The 24,897-nt window shown below is 34.3% G+C and overlaps 1 protein-coding gene across 1 annotated transcript; it reads right to left on the reverse strand.

Annotated features, from left to right (window-relative positions):
* Positions 1-1,306: 1,306 nt before the first annotated feature.
* On the reverse strand, positions 1,307-24,504 carry RGS21 (regulator of G protein signaling 21). Its single transcript, XM_039257476.1, has 4 exons — positions 24,494-24,504; positions 20,018-20,094; positions 15,625-15,791; positions 1,307-1,510 (listed from the first exon to the last, which is right to left on the reverse strand). The coding sequence occupies exons 1-4, from the start codon at positions 24,502-24,504 to the stop codon at positions 1,307-1,309; spliced, it is 459 nt and encodes a 152-aa protein (XP_039113407.1).
* Between the last annotated feature and the right edge of the window lie 393 nt (positions 24,505-24,897).

The raw sequence follows: 24,897 nt of genomic DNA on the forward strand, positions 1-24,897 counted from the left end.
TTTAATTTTTTAATTTTTTTTAAATGTTTTATTTATTTCTAGGAGAGAGAGAGAGAGACAGCGTGAGCAGGGGAGGGTCAGAGAGAGAGGGAGACACAGAATCTGAAACAGGCTCCAGGCTCTGAGCTGGCAGTCAGCACAGAGCCCGACGCAGGGCTCGAACCCACGAACCGCGAGATCATGACCTAAGCGAAAGTTGGACGCTTAACCGACTAAGCCACCCATGCGCCCCGTCCTCCATTTTTAATGTTCAAATAATCTCCAAATTGAAGCTATTAACAAAAATAAATACATCTTTGCAAAGAAAATGGAAACATAGATCTCTTGAATATAGCTTCTCATCTTAACATAAAATTATTCACACTTATATATAGAAAGAAACAGTTTTAGGGATATATCAAAAAAATGTGTTTTGAAAATTTCTCTGAATTCCATTAACAAGTTCCAGTACTGAATGAGCGAATAGATGCTTAATTCCTTAAACTGAGTGGTTAATATTGCAATAATTTTTTGTTTTGTGACACTACTAGTATGCAGTTCATTCTATAAGGACTTATTTGTCCATTCATCCATTTTATTCCTCCCTTTTCCTTATATTCTGATAAATCTAAGAAAGTCAGTCGTCTGCACCCTCAAGACGTTTTCTACACATATGCCTATGTGATGCCATTGAATTGAACCAACTGATATATTTTGAGAAAGTTAGATCCATGGTGTTATTATCTATATGTTCACACATTCTTGCAGTTTTCTTCTTAATTAATCTAACAGCCATAGTAGTTTAGATAATCACCACATAATTATGTGGCAAATCTTGATTGAAAGGAAATAGTTGAATACACCAAATGAAGGGTTGTGTTTTGGTTCAGAATTTCTCTTTTTACAGAAGGCTTTGAATAATGTAAGTGGAATTTAAAATCACATACATGGTGCTTAACAGGCTCCCACTCAGCAACACAAAGATATATAGTTCTTGAATTCATAATGTCATGAGAATGTTCACTTATGATTTAGGAGTGTATTACATCTCTATTAACTCCTTTTTACTCTCCCAGTAGGAGATTTCTAAGTACCTGATAACATGAATAATTCTAAACAAATGACTTAAAAATTCAAGCTTTATATATTAAAAAAGTATTCTTCTGGAGTAAAAAAAAATGTGTTTTCTAAACCCTAAAAGAAACTTATATTGTTTTTGTATATTTAAAACATTTTAGCTTTGAGTATAATGATAAAGGGTTGATCTCTCTTGTCATTTGTTTCCCCCCAAATTATAACTTCATTATTAGTTTATCATTAACCTTCTCTACAAAAAAGGAAGCCATTTCTTATGATTTCCAACCTGTTGGCTATTTACCAGTTTTTTATAAATCTCTGACTTTAGAAATCGAGGAAAAGAATCCTTGGCCATAAGACTATAGATTAACTTCTGAGCCTCATCAAAACATTTGAGAGTTGGTTCTGCAATATTCTTTGAGATCAGGTCCCTGGTACTGAAGTCAATGTTGATCTGTGGAAATAAGTTTGCATATCATTACATTAACTTAATCAAGGAATACATGCTTTATACAGATGGTAGATACACACATTATTTGACTTTTTTTCCCCAAAACACAAAGTTAATCTGATGCAAAAGAGCCGAAAGGTCATACACTTATTTTCTGGAGTGTAGAACACATGTTTGGTTTCATTATTTTTCCTAGATTGAGAGGGTTGGCATTGACAGAGAACAGAGATAAAGCCTTATTTTGAGATTATAAAAAAAAAAATGGCAAGGTGAAAAATCAAACAAAATATTTCATGTTTTTAAATTTCTTTTCCCACAAATCCTTTTTTTCTCCCTAGTACTTTAATACTTATAATGTACTTTCCATAGACAGAACAATAACTAGGACTTACTAGTTTGGCTTCTACCAACCCATCCTCATTTTCATATTTCCCCTGTTGTTTTCCCACACCTCATTGCTTTTTGTTCTGATTTGTGTTTCTTTTTGTTTGCCAAAATAAAGCAAATAACATCCCCTCTTCACTCACTCTTGTGCCTTCCACAGACTAGATCTATATGTGTATGCGTGTGTGTGTGTGTGTGTGCGCGTGTGTGTGTGTATCCCTGTCCCGATATCATTACATGAGTATCCCCAGCAAGGTCTAATACAGATCTATTATACACATTCATCGGCAAATCTGTAAAATGCTCCAAACTTTCTTGTGAAGATACTTGTCCAACTCTACACAAATTCCAGGATATATTCTGTGAAGCAGAAAATTTCATATCCAAGTTTTCTAATTTAAATGGTAAATATTCATGAAGTACAAAAGAGATTTGAATCATGGAATTAAAAACTCATGAAAGGCTGTATCTATCTTATTCATCTTTCTATTTTCTTTTACTTAGCAAAATATCTGCCGTATAATAGGAAATCAATAAATATTAGTTGAATAGAATTAAAGTGTCTCTTGGCAAAATGGGGGAGATTCTAAAAATGCCATAATTTGGAGTTCTGGTAAAAGATATTCTATAAATGATAATTTTTGCTTATTAAATGGAGATTAAAAGAGGCGGACAGACCTATAATCAAATCTTTCTTCAGCTACTTATTTGCTATTCATATGAATGAAGCAAGTTCTAGAATTTCTTTTAATCTTTGATTTCCATGGTATAAAAGGGAAGAGTAATAGCACCTATCTTAAAGTGTTTCAAGACTAAATGAGATAAGTGATATCAAAATATTTTAATATTGTTGTTCTAGGAAGAAGAAAAGAAGAAAAACTTTTAATTTGAAAAGAACTATGAAAAGGCCACTATTTGTTCACAAACGTTATCTTCCTTGAAAGATTTCCCACATCTGTACTTTTATTTCTCTGATCATCCTTTTACATCATCCATCAAAGTTCCAGGTTCAATGCTACAACTCCCTGAAGATCTCAAAACTTAGAATCAATTTCTTCTTCATTATACAAGAAGATGTTGCAGGACAGTGGAAAGACTTTGGGATAATTTTCTCATCTTTGCTTTAACACTTAGGATCTTTGATGATCAGAGGTAAGTTATTTTAATAATTCCGAGCTCTATTTCTTTATGTTTAAGCTAGGTAGTCTTAACTGAGTTGTTATAAGAAATGAAATGATCCGTATATTTAACAAATATTTATGAGTATCTATTATGCACAAAATGCTTTCTATACTTGGGAAAAGATAAGCAACAACAAAATAAATAGTATTACTTTAGATTTAAACTTGAAGGATGAGAAGAAGCAAGTCTTCCAAGAATCTGGGAAAAAAACATTTCTGCCAGAAAAAACAAAAGCAAAGTCCCTGATGCAAGAATTTGTTATGTTCTGAAAAGCTGCTATGCCTGGATAGCTGGAGTATAGGGTGTGAGAAAGAAAGTTCCTATAATGAGAGTTGCCTACAAGTCTTGTAGGGCTTCCGTGAAGTGTAAAGAGTTTTTATTTTTCTTCTAGAAGCAATAGGAATACACTGAAGAATTTTAAGGAGGGAAGTGACATGATGACATGTTGTGAACCTAGTATACTGCCTGCCTCATAGTGGGGACCAGTAAATGGTGGCCGGTGTTAAGCTCTTACAGTGGTTTTTAAACATCTAGAGTAGTATGTTTCATCAATCTTATCTTGTGTTGTGGGGGTTTAAGAATAAATATTGTCTGTTTCCTCCTTTAGCTATGCTGTTAATTGTTTAATGGCATCATCTACAATATGTTTAACTTTGTATCCACCATAATAGTAAATATAGCAATTCAACTCACTGGGGCATTCATTCATTGGCTGAGTTTTCACTGACAGCAGGGCTGGTGTGTGCCTGGTACACAGTGCTGGCTTATTATTTTAATCAGAACTGAACACTGGCAGTAACTCCCCATTTCCTATTTAAAAACTCCAAAGCCTTGATTTTGGCATTCATGGACTTTACAACATAGTCCTACTTTATACATTTTTTTCTCCTCTAGGTATGTCCTGTATTTTTACCAAGCTAGACACTTCCTTTCAAATTCCTTGTATTTTCCCACCTACGAACATTTTGTTTCATACCATCCTAGTCTAGCTGAAAGTCACCCTTTTCACTGTCTTCTATGTTTGTAAGGCTACATTCAAGTAATATTGACCCTGTGTTACTTAGGCCATATTTACATTTTGTGTATCCCTTTCTGTGCCTTACATACCAATAAATAAGTACTGAATAAATAAGGTGAAAAAAATGTTTCTATATCTATTAAAAATCATGCCTAAATTTTGAAAATAACTATTCCGGGGCACCTGGGTGGCTTAGTTGGTTAAGCATCCGACTTTCACTTAGGTCATGATCTCACGGTTCATGGGTTCGAGCCCCGCGTCGGGCTCTGTGCTGACTGCCAGCTCAGAGCCTGGAGCCTATTTCGGAGTCTGTGTCTCCCTCTCTCTGACCCTCCCCTGCTCACGCTGTCTCTCTCTCTCTCTCTCTCTCTCTCCTAGAAATAAATAAAAATATCAAAAAAAAAAAAAGAAAATAACTATTCCATTCAGCATAATACCAATAATTAGTGATATTTATTAAAATAGGTTAAGCTTGTACTTCTGATTTATCTCTCTCATTTTTCTGACTTGTCTGTGTTCCTACCAAGGAGCTGCCAACATCCGCTATGATAGCTGAGTGATGAGCAGATACACTAATCCCAGGAGATAATTAATAGTCTTATGAGGCTGTGTCTTGGCAATTCAGCTTAATGTCAGTGACAAAACATCACACCCACATGTTTGTATAAATGTCATTATTTTCCTCCAAGTTCTTCAAACTTGAAACATAGGAATCATCTCTGACACTTCTTTTTTCTTTGATCTGTCTCTATTTTTCCCCCCTCATTTGCCTTTTATTTTGTAATATCATAATGGTCCTTTTCACTCCTATTTCTCCAGTTTAGTCTTTTATAATGGAATTTCTTTCCTAAATTATGAAATTTACCTCTAGTCTGATACCTCTTCTTATAATGTCTTTTCTTTCCCTTCTGAACATGTGAAAGTATAACTGCATTAGTTTCAACAAAACATCACTTTCATTGTATGAATATTCAGCTGAAAATCTCTTATATTTAGTAACATAAGCTGTAAATATCTAACCTTGGCATTTGAGCTCCCTCACACCCAGAGATCAATGTGTTGTTTCAAAATCTCCTACTTGTCCTTAGCAATATCTATATAACTGGTTTACTTTCCTTTCTGTTCCCTAAATTACTCTTATACATAAAGCTCTTGTTTGTACTGTTTTCAACTTCTAAAATCCCTTTCACCCCCTTGATTTTATTCTGTACAGATTTTCCTTATCTTTTATGATTTAGCTTAAGTTGAATATCCTCTGGGAAGCCTTCCTTAGCCACAGAAGGAAAGTCACTATAATTTCCTTATCATTACAAATTTCTTTGATTTAAAGTTTTTAAGGGATTTGATTTCTTGATTAAACAGATTTAAATACAAAGGCTTCTATTAATATTAAGTATTCAATTTGAATATTAGAGAAAGAAGATTTGTCACTACAAAGGGAATTCAATAGTTCATGACATGGAATTAACTTGTTTTGTATCTGTTGTCTTTTCCCTATTTATTTTGCTCATTTCCTTTTTCTCTGCATGCCCCTCAAAATATGCGTTCTTTCAGTGCTATACTGTCTTTTCTCTCTAGATGTTTTCCTTGGTTACTCTGTTTTCTTCCCTGGCAAAATATTTGGACACTGCCATTATCTCTAAAATAATCATAATGATGTTTAAATATGATTATTTTAACTGAAAATAATGTTATTATTGATTATATATTACTACTGACTGGGGTGCCTGCGTGGCTTGGTTAGTTGAATGTCCAACTTTGGCTCAGGTCATGGTTTTGTGGTTCATGAGTTCAAGCCCCTGTTGGGCTCTATGCTGACAGCTCAGAACCTGAAACCTGCTTCGAATTCTGTGTCTCTGTCTGTTTGCTCTTCCCATGCGCTCTCTCTCTCTCTCTCTCTCTCTCTCAAAACTAAATAAATATTAAAAAAGAAAATATTAGTACTGATATAATAAACCTTTATATGGCTACCTCATGTCACCTACACACAATTATAAAATATACAGTATTATTATCCTCGTTTTTCTGGGAGAAAAAACTAATATATTTCTGAATAAGCACATTTCATTTGTAGTCTTTCCTAGAATTTATTTATTTAAAATATTTTATTGAGTGGGTGCTTAGAAGTTGTGTGAAGGATCCGAAGAGATGATTAAAGTGAAAAGTCAATCAAGAAGTCAGATTTTGAAAAATCAGTTCAAAGGAAATGAGATTTTAAGCAAATCTTTGAAAGTATTATCATGAATAGAGATTAAGGAAAGTACTTGCAGATAGGTGGGTAAACCAAAAGAAGCCCAGGGGGTTTGAGAGGAGGAAAGACAAGAACCTGAGAGGCATGAAGGTACTAGATCGTATGGGACCTTGTAGCTCTTGTTAAAAAATTTTTACATAACCTGAGAGTAAGGAGAAGAATTTTAAGTAAAGGAGTGATGTAAACACATGTTTGGAAAAAAAAAAAAAAATGTCTCTGGTTCCCATGTGGTGTGATAGCTGGGTGTATTTAAAAGGAAGAAAAATGAGAAAACATATCAGAAGTTCAGGTAGTCAGTGATGGTGAATTCAACTGTGTAACAACACAGGGAATAGTGAGACATGCACAGATTTTAAAGATATCTAGAAGGTAGAATGAGTAGAGCTTGTGATAGAATAGTGAGCTATGATGAGGGACAAAATCTTTAAGAATGACTGGGTTTTAACAATATTCTGAATAATGAGATGACAGAAAATGTTGATGGATTGGACATGGGGTATGAGTGAAAGAGAAGAATCACAAATGACTACCAATTATTTCACCAGAGCAAACAGAAGAACAGAATGCCATTAACTGAGATGGGAAGACTCAAGTAGAAAGATAGTTTTGAACACAAAATCAGGACTCAAACTGGAATTTTTTAAGTTTGAGCTGTCCTTTAAAAAATTTTATTTACTTTTTTTTATTTTTGAGAGGGAGGGAGGGAGAGAGAGAGAGAGAGATAGAGAGAGAGAAGGCATTAGACAGGGGAGGGGCAGAGAGATTGGGAACTCAGAATCTGAAGCCAGCTCCAGGCTCTGAGCTGTCAGCACAGAGCCTGACATGAGGCTTGAACTCATCAACCACAGAATCATGACCTTAGCCCAAGTCGGACCCTTAATGGACTAAACCACCCAGGTACCCCTTGAGCTGCCCTTTTAAAGATATAGAACTAGAGGAAATCATTTGCAGACTGAGTATAAGCAGAAAATAAGTCAGCCAGAGAAAGACAGATATCATATCTTTTCACTCATATGTGGAATTTGAGAACTTTCACAAAAGACCATGGGGGAAGGGAATAGGAAGAAAGTAGTTTCAAACAGAGAGGGAGGCAACCATAAGTGACTCTTAAATATAGAGAACAAACTGAGGGTTGATGGTGGTGGGGGTACAGAGGGAGAAATGGGTGATAGGCATTGAGGTGGGCAGTGTATCAGCTGAGGAAATAAACGGAGTTATATTACTTCCTAATATGGTAGTTACTTGCACTGTGTTTGTAAGGATACCCTTTAGTTTCAAGGACTCTGAGAAATACAATATTTCATTTGCTTAGTTTTCAAAAGATTATAAATTATCTTAGATATCTGAGACCACTGCACTGTCAATCCCAGAAAACAAGAATTGTGGTTCTTCCAGAATGACAGCTGAGATGTCATCACAACCATTTAGAGGCTTTTAAATTCTGTCAGTTCTGAAAAGGCCTTGACACAGTGACATTGACAGCAATCCATTGCATTAAAACGACTGCCTTCTGAATGATGTTTGTGATAGTTGTTTAAAAACAATTTTATTCTAAAGATCCAGAATATTTTAATACTCATGTGATTTTGTTAACTACAAAGTATGCCAGCCGAATTCCTTTACTACACCAGCGGTTTTAAATTCTTTTGGTTTTCAACAAATTATTTTATCAGGAAGAATACATTTTAAAATGTGCCATTTGGCTTTCCTGTGACCCTAAATTATGCTTTATATAATTTTACATAATTTGAATGAAAATTTTCAATTGTGTTCTCACATTCAAATTAGATAGCCTTTTCCTCATTTAGAATGTATAGTGTAGCAGGAAACTGTCATTATGCAAAGGGTGTGTGCATGCATATGTAAAACACCTTACTAAAGTGGAGCAGGCAGCATCTTAGACCACATTCACAACAGAGCTTAAAAATTACTATTCAAATTAAAGCCGCCTATAATCATAGTTTTGGTTACATAATTCTATTTAATCACCACTAATACCTCTTGTATTACTTCATTTTTGGCATCATTAAAGGCGCACAAATATCCTGAAATCTATTCTCAAGGGGCAATTAAAGTTGAAAATAGCAAAGTTTGTTAATATCTAGAGGGAATCCATTCCTGCACAAGACTTTATCCTTTTGTTCTTCTTGACAGAAATAAGTTACACGAATTGGGAAGTAGTGCTAACATCTCAACTTGGGCAAAAGAAACAAAAGAAATCATAGCATATGAAATCACACAAATTGCTAAAAATAATATACATAATATATATGGATAATGTGTAAGGATCGCTAAAAATAGATGTACATAAGCAAAAGCTATCTGGAAGAGCTGAGAGGGAGTCAGACTGACTGGTTTCATTCACCAACACAAACATGCTAATCCAAGAACACATGGACATTCAAAAAACACCTGTTTCCTTTTTTTTTTTTTTTTTTAAGAGATAGAGAGTAAGAGTGTGTGTGTGTGCATGTGTGAGCAGGGGAGGAGCCAAGGGAGAGGGAGAGAGAGAATCGTAAGCAGGTTCCACACCTAATGCACAGCCATGTGCAGGGCTTGATCCCACAAACCGGGAGATCATGACCTGAGCCGAAATTAAAAATTGGACGCTTTACTGACTGGGCCACCCAGGAGCTCCTGAGTGTTTACTTTTTGAGTTGAATTGCAAAAACCAATTTTTCAGAAGGCCAGAAGGATACTGCAAATTATTTAGAAGAAATACTCCCACAACTCTTTTCTCTCTTAATGCCATATTTGAATCTAAGCTTCATAGTTTAAGACGTTATACAAATTAAAGAGAATATGAGAAGAGAAAAAGCTTTTGATAGAAAGAAAGACTGTATGTGCCAAGATAATTTTATGCTTTTGCCTTTAGCATAAACATCAAGGTTTCTAAGATGTCTTGCCAACATATAAGATAAATAGATCTGGAGAAAGGAATTTAAAACCTAAAAGCATGGGCTGTAGACCTCTCTCCTCGTGGTCCATTGTATCTTAATGACTGCAGGGCCTGTTACTTTTTCTCTAGGGCTCAGTTCATTTTCATCTGTACAGTGTAGATGATTGTAATACCTCCACAAGATAGTGAAAATGATGATCAGATGAGAGTCCTCATAGAAGCACTTTGCAGATGTTACTCATAGGTTTCTTAAAACCTGTTTTCGTCCCTTCCTCCTACCCCTCCTCCTCCTCCTCGATTTGCTCCTTTTTCTCCTGTCTCTCTCTTTCTTTTTCATAGACCTTTATTTTCAGATGAAATAAATAAGAAGGCAGAAATTTTTTGGCTCCAGGAGGTAGATCTACCCCAGTTTGCAATGAGACATTCAGAACTAGGCTTCCTTCCCTGCTGGAATAGCTTCTAGGTACTGGCTGATCCTTTTTTCCACTGTTCGTCCTTTCCTTCCTTCCCTCCTATTATGTCTTATTTCCCTCTACACTCCCATTTCTTGTCAAAGCTCATGAATTACTTCTTTTGAGATACATTTTCTAACCCCCTGGAATCAGATTTTCCTGTTGCAGGCTACCGCATCACCTGTATTTCCCTACAACGACTCTTATGAAAGCTTATTGTAACTATTTTTTAACTGGAGTCCTCCCATCAAAAACAGTTAGCTTTACCTGTTCAAGAATTCTGCACTTTTTCTTATCTGCAACTAGCATGATTCCTGACATGTATTAGACACTAAGTTATTAGTGCACTAAAGTTAGGAAATTAATAAATAAGCAAACTCATTATATCCGGAGATGATTCTAGAGTTGGGGGGGCACTGTTGGGGCCCTGTTGATAAGCAGCAATTTGTGGGGCAGGACAAAAACATCAACACCTGGGGAAATGGCACTTAAAAATGCAAAGAAAAATTTTGAATATATGATGGAAAATACAAAACTGTCAAGACAGTTATACCAAGAAATGCTTCTAAATGCCGATTTTCATGGGCTTCTCTCTACCAATAATTCACATATCTGTTTCCTTTTCTCAAGATTCTGTTTAAAGCTAATCTTATATATTTAAAATAAAGGCCTTGTCTCAATATCTTGTCTCACTACTATTCAATCACTACATTCTTCTAGGTTTAACAGAGTTTCCTCTGTAACTTTTTTTTTTTTTTTGCTTTTGCACTTAATCATTTGTTGCCTTGCTATTTTTCCCAGTTCTATAAATTTCACGTTTTAAAACCTAACTAGATTCAGAGTTTTTTTGAGTCCAACCATAGTTTCAACCTATTTTATTTTCTTACATGTCCTTATCAAGCTGCCTACTTTACACAACATATTGCTTTATACGTGTGTGTGTGTGTGTGTGTGTGTGTGTGTGTGTGTTTTAAATCTGTTCTCCTGCTTAGACTGAGCTTCCCTTCCACGGAGGTACTTTATCTTATAAAGGGATAAATAGTAGGCACAGAATAAGCATTTACTGTTGTGAAATAAGATATGTCAATAAATAATACTATCCTGCCTTAACAATAAAAGCAAAAACCAGACATAGATAGTTTAAAAGTTTCCTGCACACGCTCATTAAGATACCTTCTCCTTTATGACTATAGTTTCTTCTTTGTTTTATGCATTATGGTGTCCTCACATTTAATAAATACATTTAGGAATTGAGTACTTCATACCAATATCCTTTGACTTAAAAAACTGCCAATGTATTTGTTCTTGGATTGGATAATCCAGGATAATATGCAGCTGAATTTATAATTTTAAAAATCACACTATGGTATGATTTAGAGCATTTTCTAATATCACAGAATGACAATCAACATAAACATTTTCCTCTCTAATCACATATTTTTCCATCCTGACCAATTTTATTTTCAATATAAAGGAATGATGCAAATATAATATATACAAATGATATAAATATAACATGAATATTTAAAATCTGTCAGTGTCTTAGCTAATATGAAAGTATTTTTTGAAGGTTTTTGAAGATTCCCATTCTTTTGAGACCCCATATTATTTTCTTAAAATTTCCAAATATTGTGAAATTCCTTCCAAATTGAAGGAAGGAAGAATGAATACAAGTTTAGGAATTTTTTTCTTTGTCACCTGTAGGTACTTAATGAGTAGTAAGTAGAAAATATTGCTTTAAAATATTTTAAATTTATGAAAAATAATTTTAAAATATTGTTTGTCTAATAATTTTCTTATTTTCAAATCACTTAGTTAAATATCTGGGTCATGCTTTTGTTTTTTTTTTTTCTCAGTACTTTCTTCTAAAACTGTTTAGGTATAGTCCATTCTATGAGTAGCACTTTTTATCTGAAACTAGTGATTTGCTAACATGTTTGTATAATGGTTGTTTTCAGGTTTCAGGTTGAAACTATAGTCCTTATAGTGACTTGTTAAAAAAAAAAAAAAAGGGGGCGTCTGGGTGGCTCAGTCGTTTAAGCATTCGACTTCGGCTCAGGTCATGATCTCACAGTTCGTAGGTTCGAGCTGGGCGTCGGGCTCTGTGCTGACAACCAGCTCAGAGCCTGGAGCCTGTTTCAGATTCTGTGTCTCCCTCTGTCTGACCCTCTCCTGCTCACGCTCTCTCAGAAATAAATTAAAAAAGAAAGAAAAAAAGAAAGAAAGGTATCACAATTACTTTTTTAATTTTAAATGTTTTTTTATTTCTAGGAGAGAGAGAGAGAGACAGCGTGAGCCGGGGAGGGTCAGAGAGAGAGGGAGTCACAGACTGAAACAGGCTCCAGGCTCGGAACTGGCAGTCAGCACAGAGCCCGACGCGGGGCTCAAACCCACGAACCTTGAGATCATGACCTAAGCGAAAGTCGGATGCTTAACCGACTAAGCCACTCAGGTGGCCCTCTTTTTAAAAATTTTTAACTGACTGAGTCACCCAGATGCCCCGAAAGTGATCACAGTTTCTTAAAAGCTGTTCTGCATAGTGTAAACTGTTGACACGTGGTCTCACTCATTCTCATTTGTGCTCTGTAGTTGTTATATGCTTGTTTTAGAAATGCTTTGTTAGATGAGGAAACTGAGGCTCAGAGAGATAAAGTAGCTTACCACAAAATTCCAGGGTTTGAACTGGGTCTAGGTATATCTAAATTTCCAATTTTCCATTACACCACACTAACTCTCTATTGGTGTAGAAACCAAAGGAAATGTAACACTGCAAGTAAGTGGGCATAAGGCCAAGTTACACTTATTATCATTTCTCATAGAGACCTAGAAGTTCAATTTTTGTTGTTTTGTTCAAAGCGCCGTCTTTGCCTAGGAAACTGAGAACCATTAGTAATGTCAATTTATAGACAGGGATGGTTTATTGTAAAGTTAGTATAATCTAATTGTAAACTGTCTAAGTGCATAAAAATTACAATAACAACTTTATAGATGAGGAAATAGAGATGCAAGAAGTGGGAAAAAATAGGAATTACTAGACTCTGGATAAGATGACTTTGCCATTGTTCTTTACTTTAGGATTTTCTAAGGAAATTGGTTATAATTTTGATTCCTTTTTTATAGTTTATTTTTTAAAAATTTTTGAGGCAGAGAGAGACAGAGCATGATCGGGGAGGGTCAGAGAGAGAGAGGGAGACACAAAATCTGAAACAGGCTCCAGGCTCTGAGCTGCCAGCACAGAACCCAATGTGGAGCTCGAACCCACAAACCGTGAGATCATGACCTGAGCCGAAGTTGGAGGCTTAACCGACTGAGCCACCCAGGCACCCCAATTTTGATTCTTTATAAGAGTCACTTATACACCTATAACTGAATATGGAAAAATGGAGAATATTCTCATATAAATCTCATCCTTAAGTAAATGTTTTTACTTATAAAAATCATGTCTTCCAGCTTCCATATCAAGTATATCACCTCATCTTGTTAAGTTTGTCTACTAGATAAATCTAGAATACTTCCCGTCCTTTCCTTATCTTTACTGCTGCCCATCCAACTTCATCCTTCACCCTTCACTTCTCATTAACAATATCAAAATGTTTGCAATTTCCAGAAAACGCTAGGGAGCTTTGTACCTCCATGTTATATCACCGTGTCCTCAGCCTGAAATATTCTTTCTTCAATTGCTGTCTTGATGTTACTCTTTTCATGACATACATTTTTCATGTGTGATTCACCCTGAAAATACATCCCTTAACTCTCCAGATTTGATCACCTTTCCAGTGTGCTACAATGAATTTTAAATATGGCTTTATTATTATATTGCCTTTTGTGTATTTGACTGGTTTTATTACAAGTCAGTATCTTCTTTTCCATGACTTCACTGTGGGGACAGGAATTCAAAAAATAAGTTTAATGAGTCAACATACTCAACAGTTGTAATAAAATTAAACTACAGCTGATAGACTACAGAGAAATACCTTGAAGACTGTGATTGGTATATAAGATAAGAGGCAAATGCCCTTTACTAATTTGGGAATTGAAATTTAGTAATTTGTTGAACTTGAAATGACTAATGGCAAATAATAGGAAAGATAATGACTATTTCAAATATATATATGTATATTTTTCATTATCAGTGAATTTTGTCATATTCAATAAAAACATTTTTTGACACTTTAAGGAGAAAACATAATCTATTACTTGAAAAGCAGTCATAAATTTAGTTATATTTATTTAGTCAAATTAATTAGATGGACAAACTATAAAAAAGCTGTAAAAACTTTATATCCTAAAATAATGACTGTGTTATTTGTTTAAATTATTACTCTGTAAATTTATTTTGGAAGACAAGATTAGGAAAATAAACAAAATTATTTTGTCAAAATTGATAACTTATTATATATTGTAAGATTGAATTCAGCTATAATTAAAAGGTGACATTTCTTATTAGAAGACTTTTCATGCAAATGTTTGAGAATGTTATTCTAAAGCAATCACTGTTAATTAAATGAATTCATAAAGAAGAAAAAAATCTGGCTTTCAAATCAATATCACAATAAATAGGATATCTTTAGAGCTGATTTCAAAGCCTTTTAGGGAATGACACATTAATCAACTTGACAAATCTCATACACTGTATTTTCAATTTTCCAGAATTATTTATTGATTCTTAGATGGTGACTGGGAAATGAATGTTAAAATAGCTCCACAGCAGTTAAAATCCCCTCCCCACCACTGTCCCATGAATTCCATGCTATGCTTTAATGGCTCATATATATGCCTGTAATGTTATACTAGCCAATGTATTCGGCAGTAATTAATGTCCAATTAAAGCTTGAACTACTGTTACAGCAATTTTATGTCCTAGATTTTCCAAAGTGTTTTCATTTCACCTATTCTGTTCTTTTTCCCCAAACGTACAATAACCCTTTTCACACCATGAATACTAATTTTGGATCAGAAAATATAATAAGTATCCCGTTGGAGGAAACTGATATTTTACCTCTATAAGAAAAATGATTTATACTAGTAGTTTCTATTTTGTACTAGTAATGCAATGTAACTTTCTGTTTACTACTTATGCATTAAAACTCTTTGCTTATAGGATATCTTCAGTGGGGAACAGAAATAGTTTTAAATTATAAATTGCTTAAAATTTAAAGTTAAATATTAAAAAGGTATGTGGAGATGATCATGGTTTTGGTTCTGAAAATGAAATAAAATATAAATGAGATGTTACACACATTGAACACTTTTTTGGGAGCTTTTATCAGTCTTTCCAAGTTTCTTTCTAAGGCCTTTTCTACTCTCCTGATCTTAAAGCAGCACAGGTGGGTCCTGATCACATAAAACACTGCCTCACACCTTTGGCTCATTTTTGCCATCAAAGAAATAAAGGTAAGCAAACCCTTCTTTTGGAAATTAAGACATTACATGCCATAATGTGGACATCTGAACTATTAAAAATGAAGAATTCATAACATTGGTAAGTAGTTATATTCCCCCCACATATTATTCTTAAGTTTTTAAATAAACTACTCTACTCTAGAATTCTATTCCATGTTGACCTTCATGATTTATGAAAGGAAAAACCAAAGTGAACTTGAAATGCAACATATTTAAGTAGCATTTCTGTAGGGTTAACTTTAGAGCAATTTAACTTAACACAACAAATACTATTTTTCAAGAGTCTGCAGGTTGGGCTAAGAAAACAAAACTTTTGGTCATCTCTGGCACATAGTAGGTGTTGAGAAATATTTGCTGTATCAGTAAAGGATAGGGTCATCTTAAGGCACTTCTACTGGAGTTTACAGACATTTTCTATTTGAATACATAGCGACAATTAGAATTCCCTTTAGATAGATTTAGTGTCTTATAACTGGGAAGAGATTTGCTACGGGAGGAATAGTCAGTATTCTAGAATATTTTACTCACCTCTTTAGGGGCGTCAGCTTCAATGAATTCAGAATAAATCATCTTGGCTTTAGAAGCCATTTTTTCTGCACTTTCTGTTTTTTTGAAGTCTTCACAGGCAAGCCAGAACTCAACATTTTCTTCACTAAACTCCGATTTTAGAAATGTTCTAAAAGCATCTAGACCAGCTATAAAATATAAAAGAGAAATTTTGTATATCATTCAGTGCAGTATATATGACCAATATGAATAAGTTGTATGACATGAACATTTACTTAATATTCAGTGGCAAGTATTTATCATCCTTCTACAGTTATGTTTTTGTCTTTAAGTTTAGAAACCTTATTTTGGATCAGTAATCATAAACATAAAATATTCTTGTCTCTATGTATCCAATTGGCTCCACCAACAAAGAAAAACCTGTACTTTAATTTTTAGATCTGAAATGTATAGAAGTTGATTTAGGAGAAAGTCTTTCTTTTTAATTTTTTTAATGTTTATTTATTTTTGAGAGAGCGAGAGAGAGAGCAGGGGAGGGAAGAGTAAGAGGGAGACACAGAATCCAAAGCAGTTTCCAGGCTTCAAGCTGTCAGCACAGAACACAACATGGGGCTTGAACTCACAAAGCATGAGATCTTGACCTGAGCCAGTCAGATGCTTAATTGACTGAGCCCCCTGGGCACCCCTAGGGGAAAGTCTTGATAGCAGTTACTTTATGGGAAACCCCACGGCTTTAGCTTTCTTTCTTTTTTTTTTTTTTTTAAATGTTGTATTTATTTCTGAGAGAGAGAGAGACAGTGTGAGCAGGGGAGGGTCAGAGAGATAGGGAGACACAGAATCTGAAACAGGCTCCAGGCCCTGAGCTGGCAGTCAGCACAGGGCCGATGCAAGGCTCGAACCCACGAATGGTGAGATCATGACCTGAGCCGAAGTTGGATGTTTAACCAACTGAGTCACCTAGGCGCCCCTATGGCCTTAGCTTTTCTCCACCCAATGCACTAAGCTCAAATCAAGCTAATGATGTTAAAAGTAATTCTGAGTAGGAATATCTTTGTTACCTTGAGTTGGTGAGAAAACAAAATTTGATGCTAAGGGGTTAGATTGTGTGGGTTTGGGCTCAAAGCAAAGAAGGAAGGACTGACATTTATTAATTTTGGGTGAATATATTAGCCAATTCTAATCTCTAAACCAAGAAAATAACTGGCAAGATACTTGGTGTGAATGTTTCTCCTCTTGATGTGGTGATACACAATTTTAAGTCAATGAGGCAAATAAATGGACTTTTCCCCAATGTTACCTTAAACAAAACAGCCACGTTCCCCCAGTCTCCCTCATGGTATCTACGGTAATGTACCCTGTTCTTGGTGTTTTTCTCCTGCCTCCAGGTATTCTCCCGAGCATATATTTATTCAGAAACTTTAGACCAGGGACTGCAAACAGGTCCACATACTTGCAGGTTGTTTACTTTGCATTCATTACTATATGCTATTTCTTTTGAATTTAATAACAACAGGTAGTGCTTGCAGCCTGTGATTTCCATAGGTCTTAATCTCTCCCCATTATTTTACTTTCCCAAATTTACACATGTGTTATTTCTTGCTTTAATAGATATTTGAGTTTATGACCACCTGTTTAGACTGTTCTTTTCTTTATTTTTTCATCAAAATGTGCCCTGAAATATTCTTCTTTGGTATAGAGCTCATTTGAGAAGGTAATTCTTACTAAATTGTTTAGGGATAAGTATGGTTAGGAGTGTGTCTCTAGTTAGCAGGTAAGAAAGGTCATTATCAGATTCCCGCAGTTTATGGACTAAGCCAGTGCCTTGAGTTCACATAATGTGACTGCACCCTTTTGAGGTTGGTATCTGTTTATAAATGAGACTATGGATCTCTCTGAGGAGGAAAATATACGTCAGCACTTTTGCCTCTGGGAGGGATTTGCCTTTCAAAACAATGGTGGCTTTCTCTTCCATCTGCCATGAGGGTCCCCTTGCATGTGCATCAAAGCAGCTCTTCTTCCCTGACTGTGTGCTCAGAGACCTGATCCTTCTAGTTCCAAAGCTACGACAAATAAGCTTGTGGAGAATCAGGGAAAAGGGAAAATGAACTAGTAAAAAAGAAAATGTTAGAGAAAGTTTATGGAAAAAGAGCCAAAGTCAACTGTTTGTAGGTTGCTGCAGGTATGAAGCAAAATGGTTTAGTGAAAGAAAATGGAGAAGGCTTCAAGGGAGCAAGATTAAAGTGTCTAAAAGCACTGGATTAAAAATAGATTTAACGTTTTTTTATTATTCGAAATAATGTTGAAATAACAAGTCATTGCAAAAGGTTATCAGGTACCAATTAAAATTCTCAGTAGAAATATTGGAGGATGTAGATGCCGTTAATATGTGAGCACTATAAAAAATTCAATTAACTGCACATTTATTGCATTTAAAAATACATCCAAGAGGCTTCTGTGACACAAATTTAGCTTATAAAAATCCCCTTAGTAACACTCAATTATATTTCCATGAATTTTGTCCAAACAAAAATGAAATTGAGGGGTTAAAACAGAATTGATGCTAAATCTATTTTATATAGAGAATGAAGTATACTTTAAGGATACTGGAAGAATGTAGATTCTTGTCTGACAATATTTTATATGTGTGTCATTAAGGCATAGAGGCTTCCTCCCAGTGAGGATTATCTAAATGCATCCCAGAGAGATGGGAGGTTAGAGATCAAGAAACTTACTATTTTTTCACATCCTACCAGTTTAATGAAGGAGCACTCTGAGATAGTAATTATCGGCTTCTCTCCCCCTGTCATCCACTAGGTTTAGGGCACAATGGAACAGAATAAACAGCGAAAACGAGTTAGCTATCCTTGTCCTGAACATACTATGTTTTTGAACTATGTTTCTATTCTATACATACAATCTGAATGATCAAAAGAAGTCATGTGACTTTGGAATAATATGCTACATAAGATTAAAATGATATCATCTGAGAGCACTCTCTGCAGATTGGAATGGCTACTGGTTAGACTCAAAGGTGACGACACATGGAATAAATAATAGGGATTGAAACCTACCGGGGAGCTATGTATGGTTCCTGTGAGACATATCCCCAAGCTGACAGAATCACTAGATAATTTGGTGAACTCATTTAGCTGTTTAAAGCATTAAAAAGCATTTTCTATTTCTAAGCTATTTTTTCTGGTATTATAAAAAGCAAAAACTAAACAGCTCTTCAAATGACTCTATGTCTCTTCTACTTTATGTGGGCACAAAATAAAAAAAATTCAGGAGGTATGCTGAAGAAAGCATTTGCCTTCAGCTCAACATCTTCCGTGCCTCTATTCTGTGGCGGCTGGGTCTCCCCAGTCTCTGGAGCTGAAGCCAAATCACCACCTGCAGAGCTACATTCCTAAGGCTTTTAGTGAACCTGCTCTGTCCCACTGGATATACACTTAAGTAGAAAAGAAACACGCCATTCAAAACTTATAAAAATACAATTCCATATCTATGATGTCTTTAGTATATGTCCTTAGTGGATTATTTTATGTCTATGCTTTAGGAATTAGTTAATTACGAATCATAAAATCAGAATAATTTTGTTTAATTCAATCCTATTTTATATATGAATAAACAACTATGACAAATACACCTAACTTTATTATGTTTTAAGCTTTTCTAATATTCTGATATTTACCTTACCAATTTTAAGTGGAAACTCCATTTGATTAGTACCAACAGTATTAAATTTTAAACATTTTAAAATATATGTCTCTGTTGTGCAATTTTTCCCCTGTATGCAATAGAACTTCTGCAAAGCAAAATTATCAATAATGGAAACAGAAGTTCCAAATGATTACTTTGAATCAAATTCTAGGGTATTTTATTTATAATTGGCCAAAATTACCTTACTGAGCTATATTAAGTATAAATATAAACATCCACACCTATACATATTAATACATTTAAATATGCTTTTGTTTTCATTAAAAATTAGAATTTCGGTTGAAATAAATACTTTAAAAACATTTTTTAGCTCCCATGACATGAAAAAACAAGTCATTTATTTCAATTTTCAACTTTTCAATAGTTTGTATATTATTTTCATCTTGTAACAAGAACAGTCATTATATATACATCAAATGATAATGAGTACAAGAAAATGACAAATTTCTCACTTCTTATTTGGGATTTTCTTTTTGTGTTAAAGTTTGGAGTTTCTATAATCATGTCTTATTTTAAGCCCAACCTAATTCCATTTAGATTTGAGACCCATACAAATCTCAAATCTTGATATGCAAGATCTTGGAAATCTTATACTTCAAATATTGATGAAACTCATATTTTATAGTGATTACAACTTTCAGAATTTAATGGTTTACTTTTAATCATTATCTTTTTAAACTTAGTTGGATCTTACCTTGATTGGTTAAAAGTGTGTCCATATTTTCAGACCACACCGTAGATTCTGTTGTCGGTGACCTGTAGAAACAACATCTACCCTTGACAATAGCATTGTGATCTTTTTCTTCTATAACCTATAGTAATATTTGAGATATGTGTATTTGTTGAATTATATAAGTTAAAAGAGCTTTGCACCGTTAATCAAACTGAAAAGGGTCAACAAAAATCATATAATGTTTTCCACAGTGGACAGCAATAGCAACATAAAGTGGTATATAATTTGACATCAGCAAATTATTTATTAATCTATCTTACAATGTTATTAATATTTGCAAATCTTATATTCTAATAAAGGCACAAGGAAGATATTTCTCATGCTTTTATGAGGTATATTGAATTTTTTCTCAACTATAAATATATTAATTGTTAATTTACATGGAATTACTCTGATTTATTTCTGAAAAGTTTTCATGTTAGCAGTAGTGATGACTGAACTATTTTCTGGGTTTTTGCAGAAAATAAAATTATCCATGTCATAACTGTGTATCTCAAAAAAGTAAAAAAAAAAAGTTTCAGTTAAGGATTTCTAACATGTGATGATCTTGAAAGCATTTATTTATAGTATTTTGAGAAGCTTTTACCCCACTCTGAGACAGACCTTATTTCTCCTTAGACTGGTATGCTTCCAGTTCTGGGATGTTTATTTAAATCTAGGAATCTGTCAGGACAGAGTAATATCTTTTCCAAGGCAGTCAAAAAATTTATAGACTTAAGTCTTCTGAAGAAGGTATACTTTTGGGGATGTGATGTAGAAGTAGTAAATCAGGTTTAAGATTTAAAGTTTCTGAGATGCAAATATATCATGCATTATTCCCTTTAATAAACTAAGATCCTGATGAGATAAGCTCCCATCCATAGAAAGCATCTGCTACTCAGAAAAAACAACTTAGATTATGTAGCTGTGATGTGCAAATGACCTACTTATGGAAACTGATGAGCTAATTGAAAGTTTTTATTAAAACAATTGATAATAAAATAGACTCTTATATCTAGTCATTCTTATAAAATTTTACATTTGCATATCAAGGTGACTAATCTTAAATATGCTATGTGAAGCGATCTCTTTGCTTTTATATTCTATTACTTCCTGTAATTTGCTGCCTTTTTTATTATTTGTGTTGGGATTGAGTGTGCTTCCTTCTGCGGTTGCAGATGTGGTTGTATTTTCAGATAATAATGGCTGTCTTCATTAGTGGGTGTATAGAGGGGACTCTGTGACTGGGAATTCATTTTACTACCTTCCATTACTTACATTTCCTATCTGAAACTTTCTTTCCTGATAGTAGACAGATGATTTTCCTTTCTCCCTTGATTTATTAAATCTTAGGGACACAAGATTTTCTGTGAAACTATTTTGAAATAGTGGTTTTTCATTCAAGTGGACACTTAAAAAATTTAGTTGTTCATTTATATTTTGCATTAATGGAGAATGGGACTCAAATCTAGATTTAAATTTACATTGAAGAGCTTTTGTGTACAATAAAGCCTGGTACTCTAACAAGCTTATGTTATATTTTATATGATTCATATATTAGGTCCTGTAGGAATTCTATCAAATACTGCTAAAATTATCATACGGTCTCTTAAAGTGCACATGTTTAAAAATATCTCCGCTTGAAGACTGATATTTGGTGGTTAAGAGATTATTTTTAAAAAGCCTACTTACAGTGACTGGAATATATGTAAATGAACAGGGCAGTAGGCATTCTGAGCCAAAGCCTGGCCGCACAGTACACCCATTTGGAATGAGGAACAACCACCAAAAAAAAGCACACACATACAGAAACAAAAACCACTAAGAAACAATCTAGGCAAACAGCATTCAGGAATGAACATATACCTCCCCCATTGTGTAGGTTCTCTGATGAAAGGAGTAAATATTGTTATTTTCCACTGCCAAGAACAGTATGTCTGCTCAAAAAAAATTTTTTTTTCAATTCAATTTGTTGAACATAGAAACAAATAATGAATGAACTCCAAATAGTGGCAGGTATTAAAACCTTCAATGGAAGCAGTGCAATGGCTTTCAACATGCTGGTAGGTGACAGTGATAAGACGATTACTGAAAGTTATGGCTGAATTGCATTAGCTTCAAAGTGTAATAGTGGAGGGAAGAGGAGACATGACGTGAAAGCATCATTGGAGAGTGACCGACTGCAGACCTCACTCCCATCCCTAAGAGATGTGAAATTGCAGAAGGTGGACAAAATCCATTCTGAGGCCATCAAGCCAAGTTATGTCATTTAGGGAGAGTCAGATATTGCTTGCACTGAAAGCAAAAGGAATATTCAGTGAAGACCTTACCAGAAGTAAAGGAGTCTTTTAGGAATGGAAATATTGAAATAAATGGTAGCTACTCTTGTTATCTTCATTAGTGTAGGAAAACACTAAAAACAAAGGAAGAAAACAAAATTTGGAAATGGTGTAAAACCAAGGACAAACAAAAAATGTAATGTTTTGAGTTAAAGAGATATGCTAGAATATTATCTTCTATAAGTAGAGAACATTATAGGAATTAGAGGTTCTAGGATATTCTGGTATTATTTATGGTCCACCAAAAACTGCATTATTATAAAAGGTAAATTTACCTTTCAACTCTCTGATGGAATACCTTTGCTCGTGTGTGATAGCTCCTGGGATGCTGTAAGCTCACTATTTCCTAACCTATTTCGAGTTTGACTTGAAAGGTTCAATTTTGACTGATGGGAAGGTTGGTGGTAATGCAGTATTTACTTTTCAGAAGCTAAGTGAGATGCAGCTATTCAAAGGAATCATGTTCTTAATTTGCTGTTTAAATTTTTAAATTCTGAGTTGATTGTGTATTTATAATTTGGCAGAAGAGTAAATTATCGTTATATATGAATAAGCTGAAAGGCAATATTTTTAGCAGCATCAGAATGGACAACCATGTATCGAATGTTTGCAATCTATACCACATTGTATAGCATGTGGTACAGCATGTCATATATTTTACCTTAGTTAATCCTATATATGACAGTGTGTTTTAATCCTATGTTACAAAGAAATAAAGAGCCTCAGAGATGCTAATGACTGGTGCAATATCTTGCATATACTAACAGGCAGTTAGAATTCAAATACAAGTATATCTCCTTATAACCCAAACTCTTTTTACACTTTTCCTTGAGTGAATGAGTCAATATACATATGCTTGTTCTAGGTTCGTGTTTTGGAACATTCATAATAAATAATTTGAAAATGCATTTTCTCTGATAGAGTTTATTGCATTTCACACAAATATTTCCTCTAAATAATAGCTGAATTGCAGTAATTGAGTACTCAATAGAAAGTTTTCAGAAGACAGATTCTTGAATCTCATGTTATCAAATGAAAATAGGACATTTCTTGTGTTAGATATGAGTGAGAAATACGCTTTATGTTTTAAAAAAAGGCAACTATAGGTATGTTAAGAAAGAAACTATCAAATTCAGATTGGAGATAAAATGAAGGTGGTTAATTTAAAAATGTACTGACTTGGTTAAATTTTACTTGACACGCGTTACCTTGAATATATAGACAATGTGCCTCTCTGCCATTTCTCTCTCTTTTTTAATTTTGTTTTGATTTTAGTTTTAACTCAGACAGAGCTTTTGTTCGACTCTTCTCATTTGTGAATGTGTGTGCATTTTCTGAATAATTGTGATGCATAATCAGAGTAACTTTTTGTATGTGTGTGATTTGCCATGAAAATTCACCATGTATCTGAAGCCAAAATTGCACTTAGCATTTCATGGGGTTTTGGCTGATTTCCTTTCTGTTTCCTTCATTAAGCGAGCACCATCAAGGCCAGCAGTCCCCATATTATGTGTCCAGAGAAGAGCCAGGCCAGATGGGAACTGCGTGAAAGCTACCAGTTATCTTGCTAATTGTGCCAGCTAGAACCAGTTGTATTGCATTAAAAAATGTGGAATCCAACAACTTAGCTCTTCACACTCAATTAGCAGTGTGCTGGAGAATGGGAAATTCAAGCAAGGGGTCCATGTGCTCCAGGAAGTGACAGCTGCTTCCTTACCCAGCACTTAATATCTGTTTTCAAATTTCTCAATAAATATTGCAATAATGAATAATTTTTGCAAGGATCATACATATCTATGTCTCAAACTCTTAACATTTCACAATTTTGAAAAACTTCACATAGAGAAAGCTCACCGGTTTTCCTCCCCTGTATAACCTTGCTTTATATTAGCAAATTTAAAGAACTAACTTCACATTGTCAGCAAGTCACGAGCTGTTGACATATTTTCAAAAAGAAGAAGAAATCAATAGGGAAAGGGAAAGAAAATAAATCAGTAAGAAAGATAACAATTAGCATATTTATCATAAATGAAGGAAACAAAACATCGAGACTAATGAAGGCTCAAGTGTTTCATTTGTAACTCTTCTGAGATAAAAATAGCTTTAAACAGCAACTCACTTCACTGGCATTTTTCGTTCCACTGTCTGACTGTCACAGATGATGTCGAATTTCTCTTTCTGACTGATCTTCAAGCTGAAGGTAATGTGACAGCAGGAACATTACAATTAGTATGCAAATACCTATCCCCTGGGTTACAAATTGGCATTCTTAAAATCATGCTATGCTCAGCTCTTTTCATTTTGTTATTAACTTTTCACTGGTCAAAACACTTAAACTTCTGAGTAACAAATAACTCTTTGAATAAATGTGACATTTTTCTGAGTCTGTGGCATAACTGAAATAAATTCCATTTGAAAGTTTGGTTCCTAAAATTCATATACATCCATTTACAAGACAATTACTGTTCATAGGAGGTTAAATCAACTGAGAAAAAAAGTATATAAAATTTAATATTCACCTTT

This window comes from Hyaena hyaena, unplaced genomic scaffold, assembly GCF_003009895.1.
Source record: "Hyaena hyaena isolate Hyena2069 unplaced genomic scaffold, ASM300989v1 scaffold_622, whole genome shotgun sequence".
Taxonomy (NCBI): domain Eukaryota; kingdom Metazoa; phylum Chordata; class Mammalia; order Carnivora; family Hyaenidae; genus Hyaena; species Hyaena hyaena.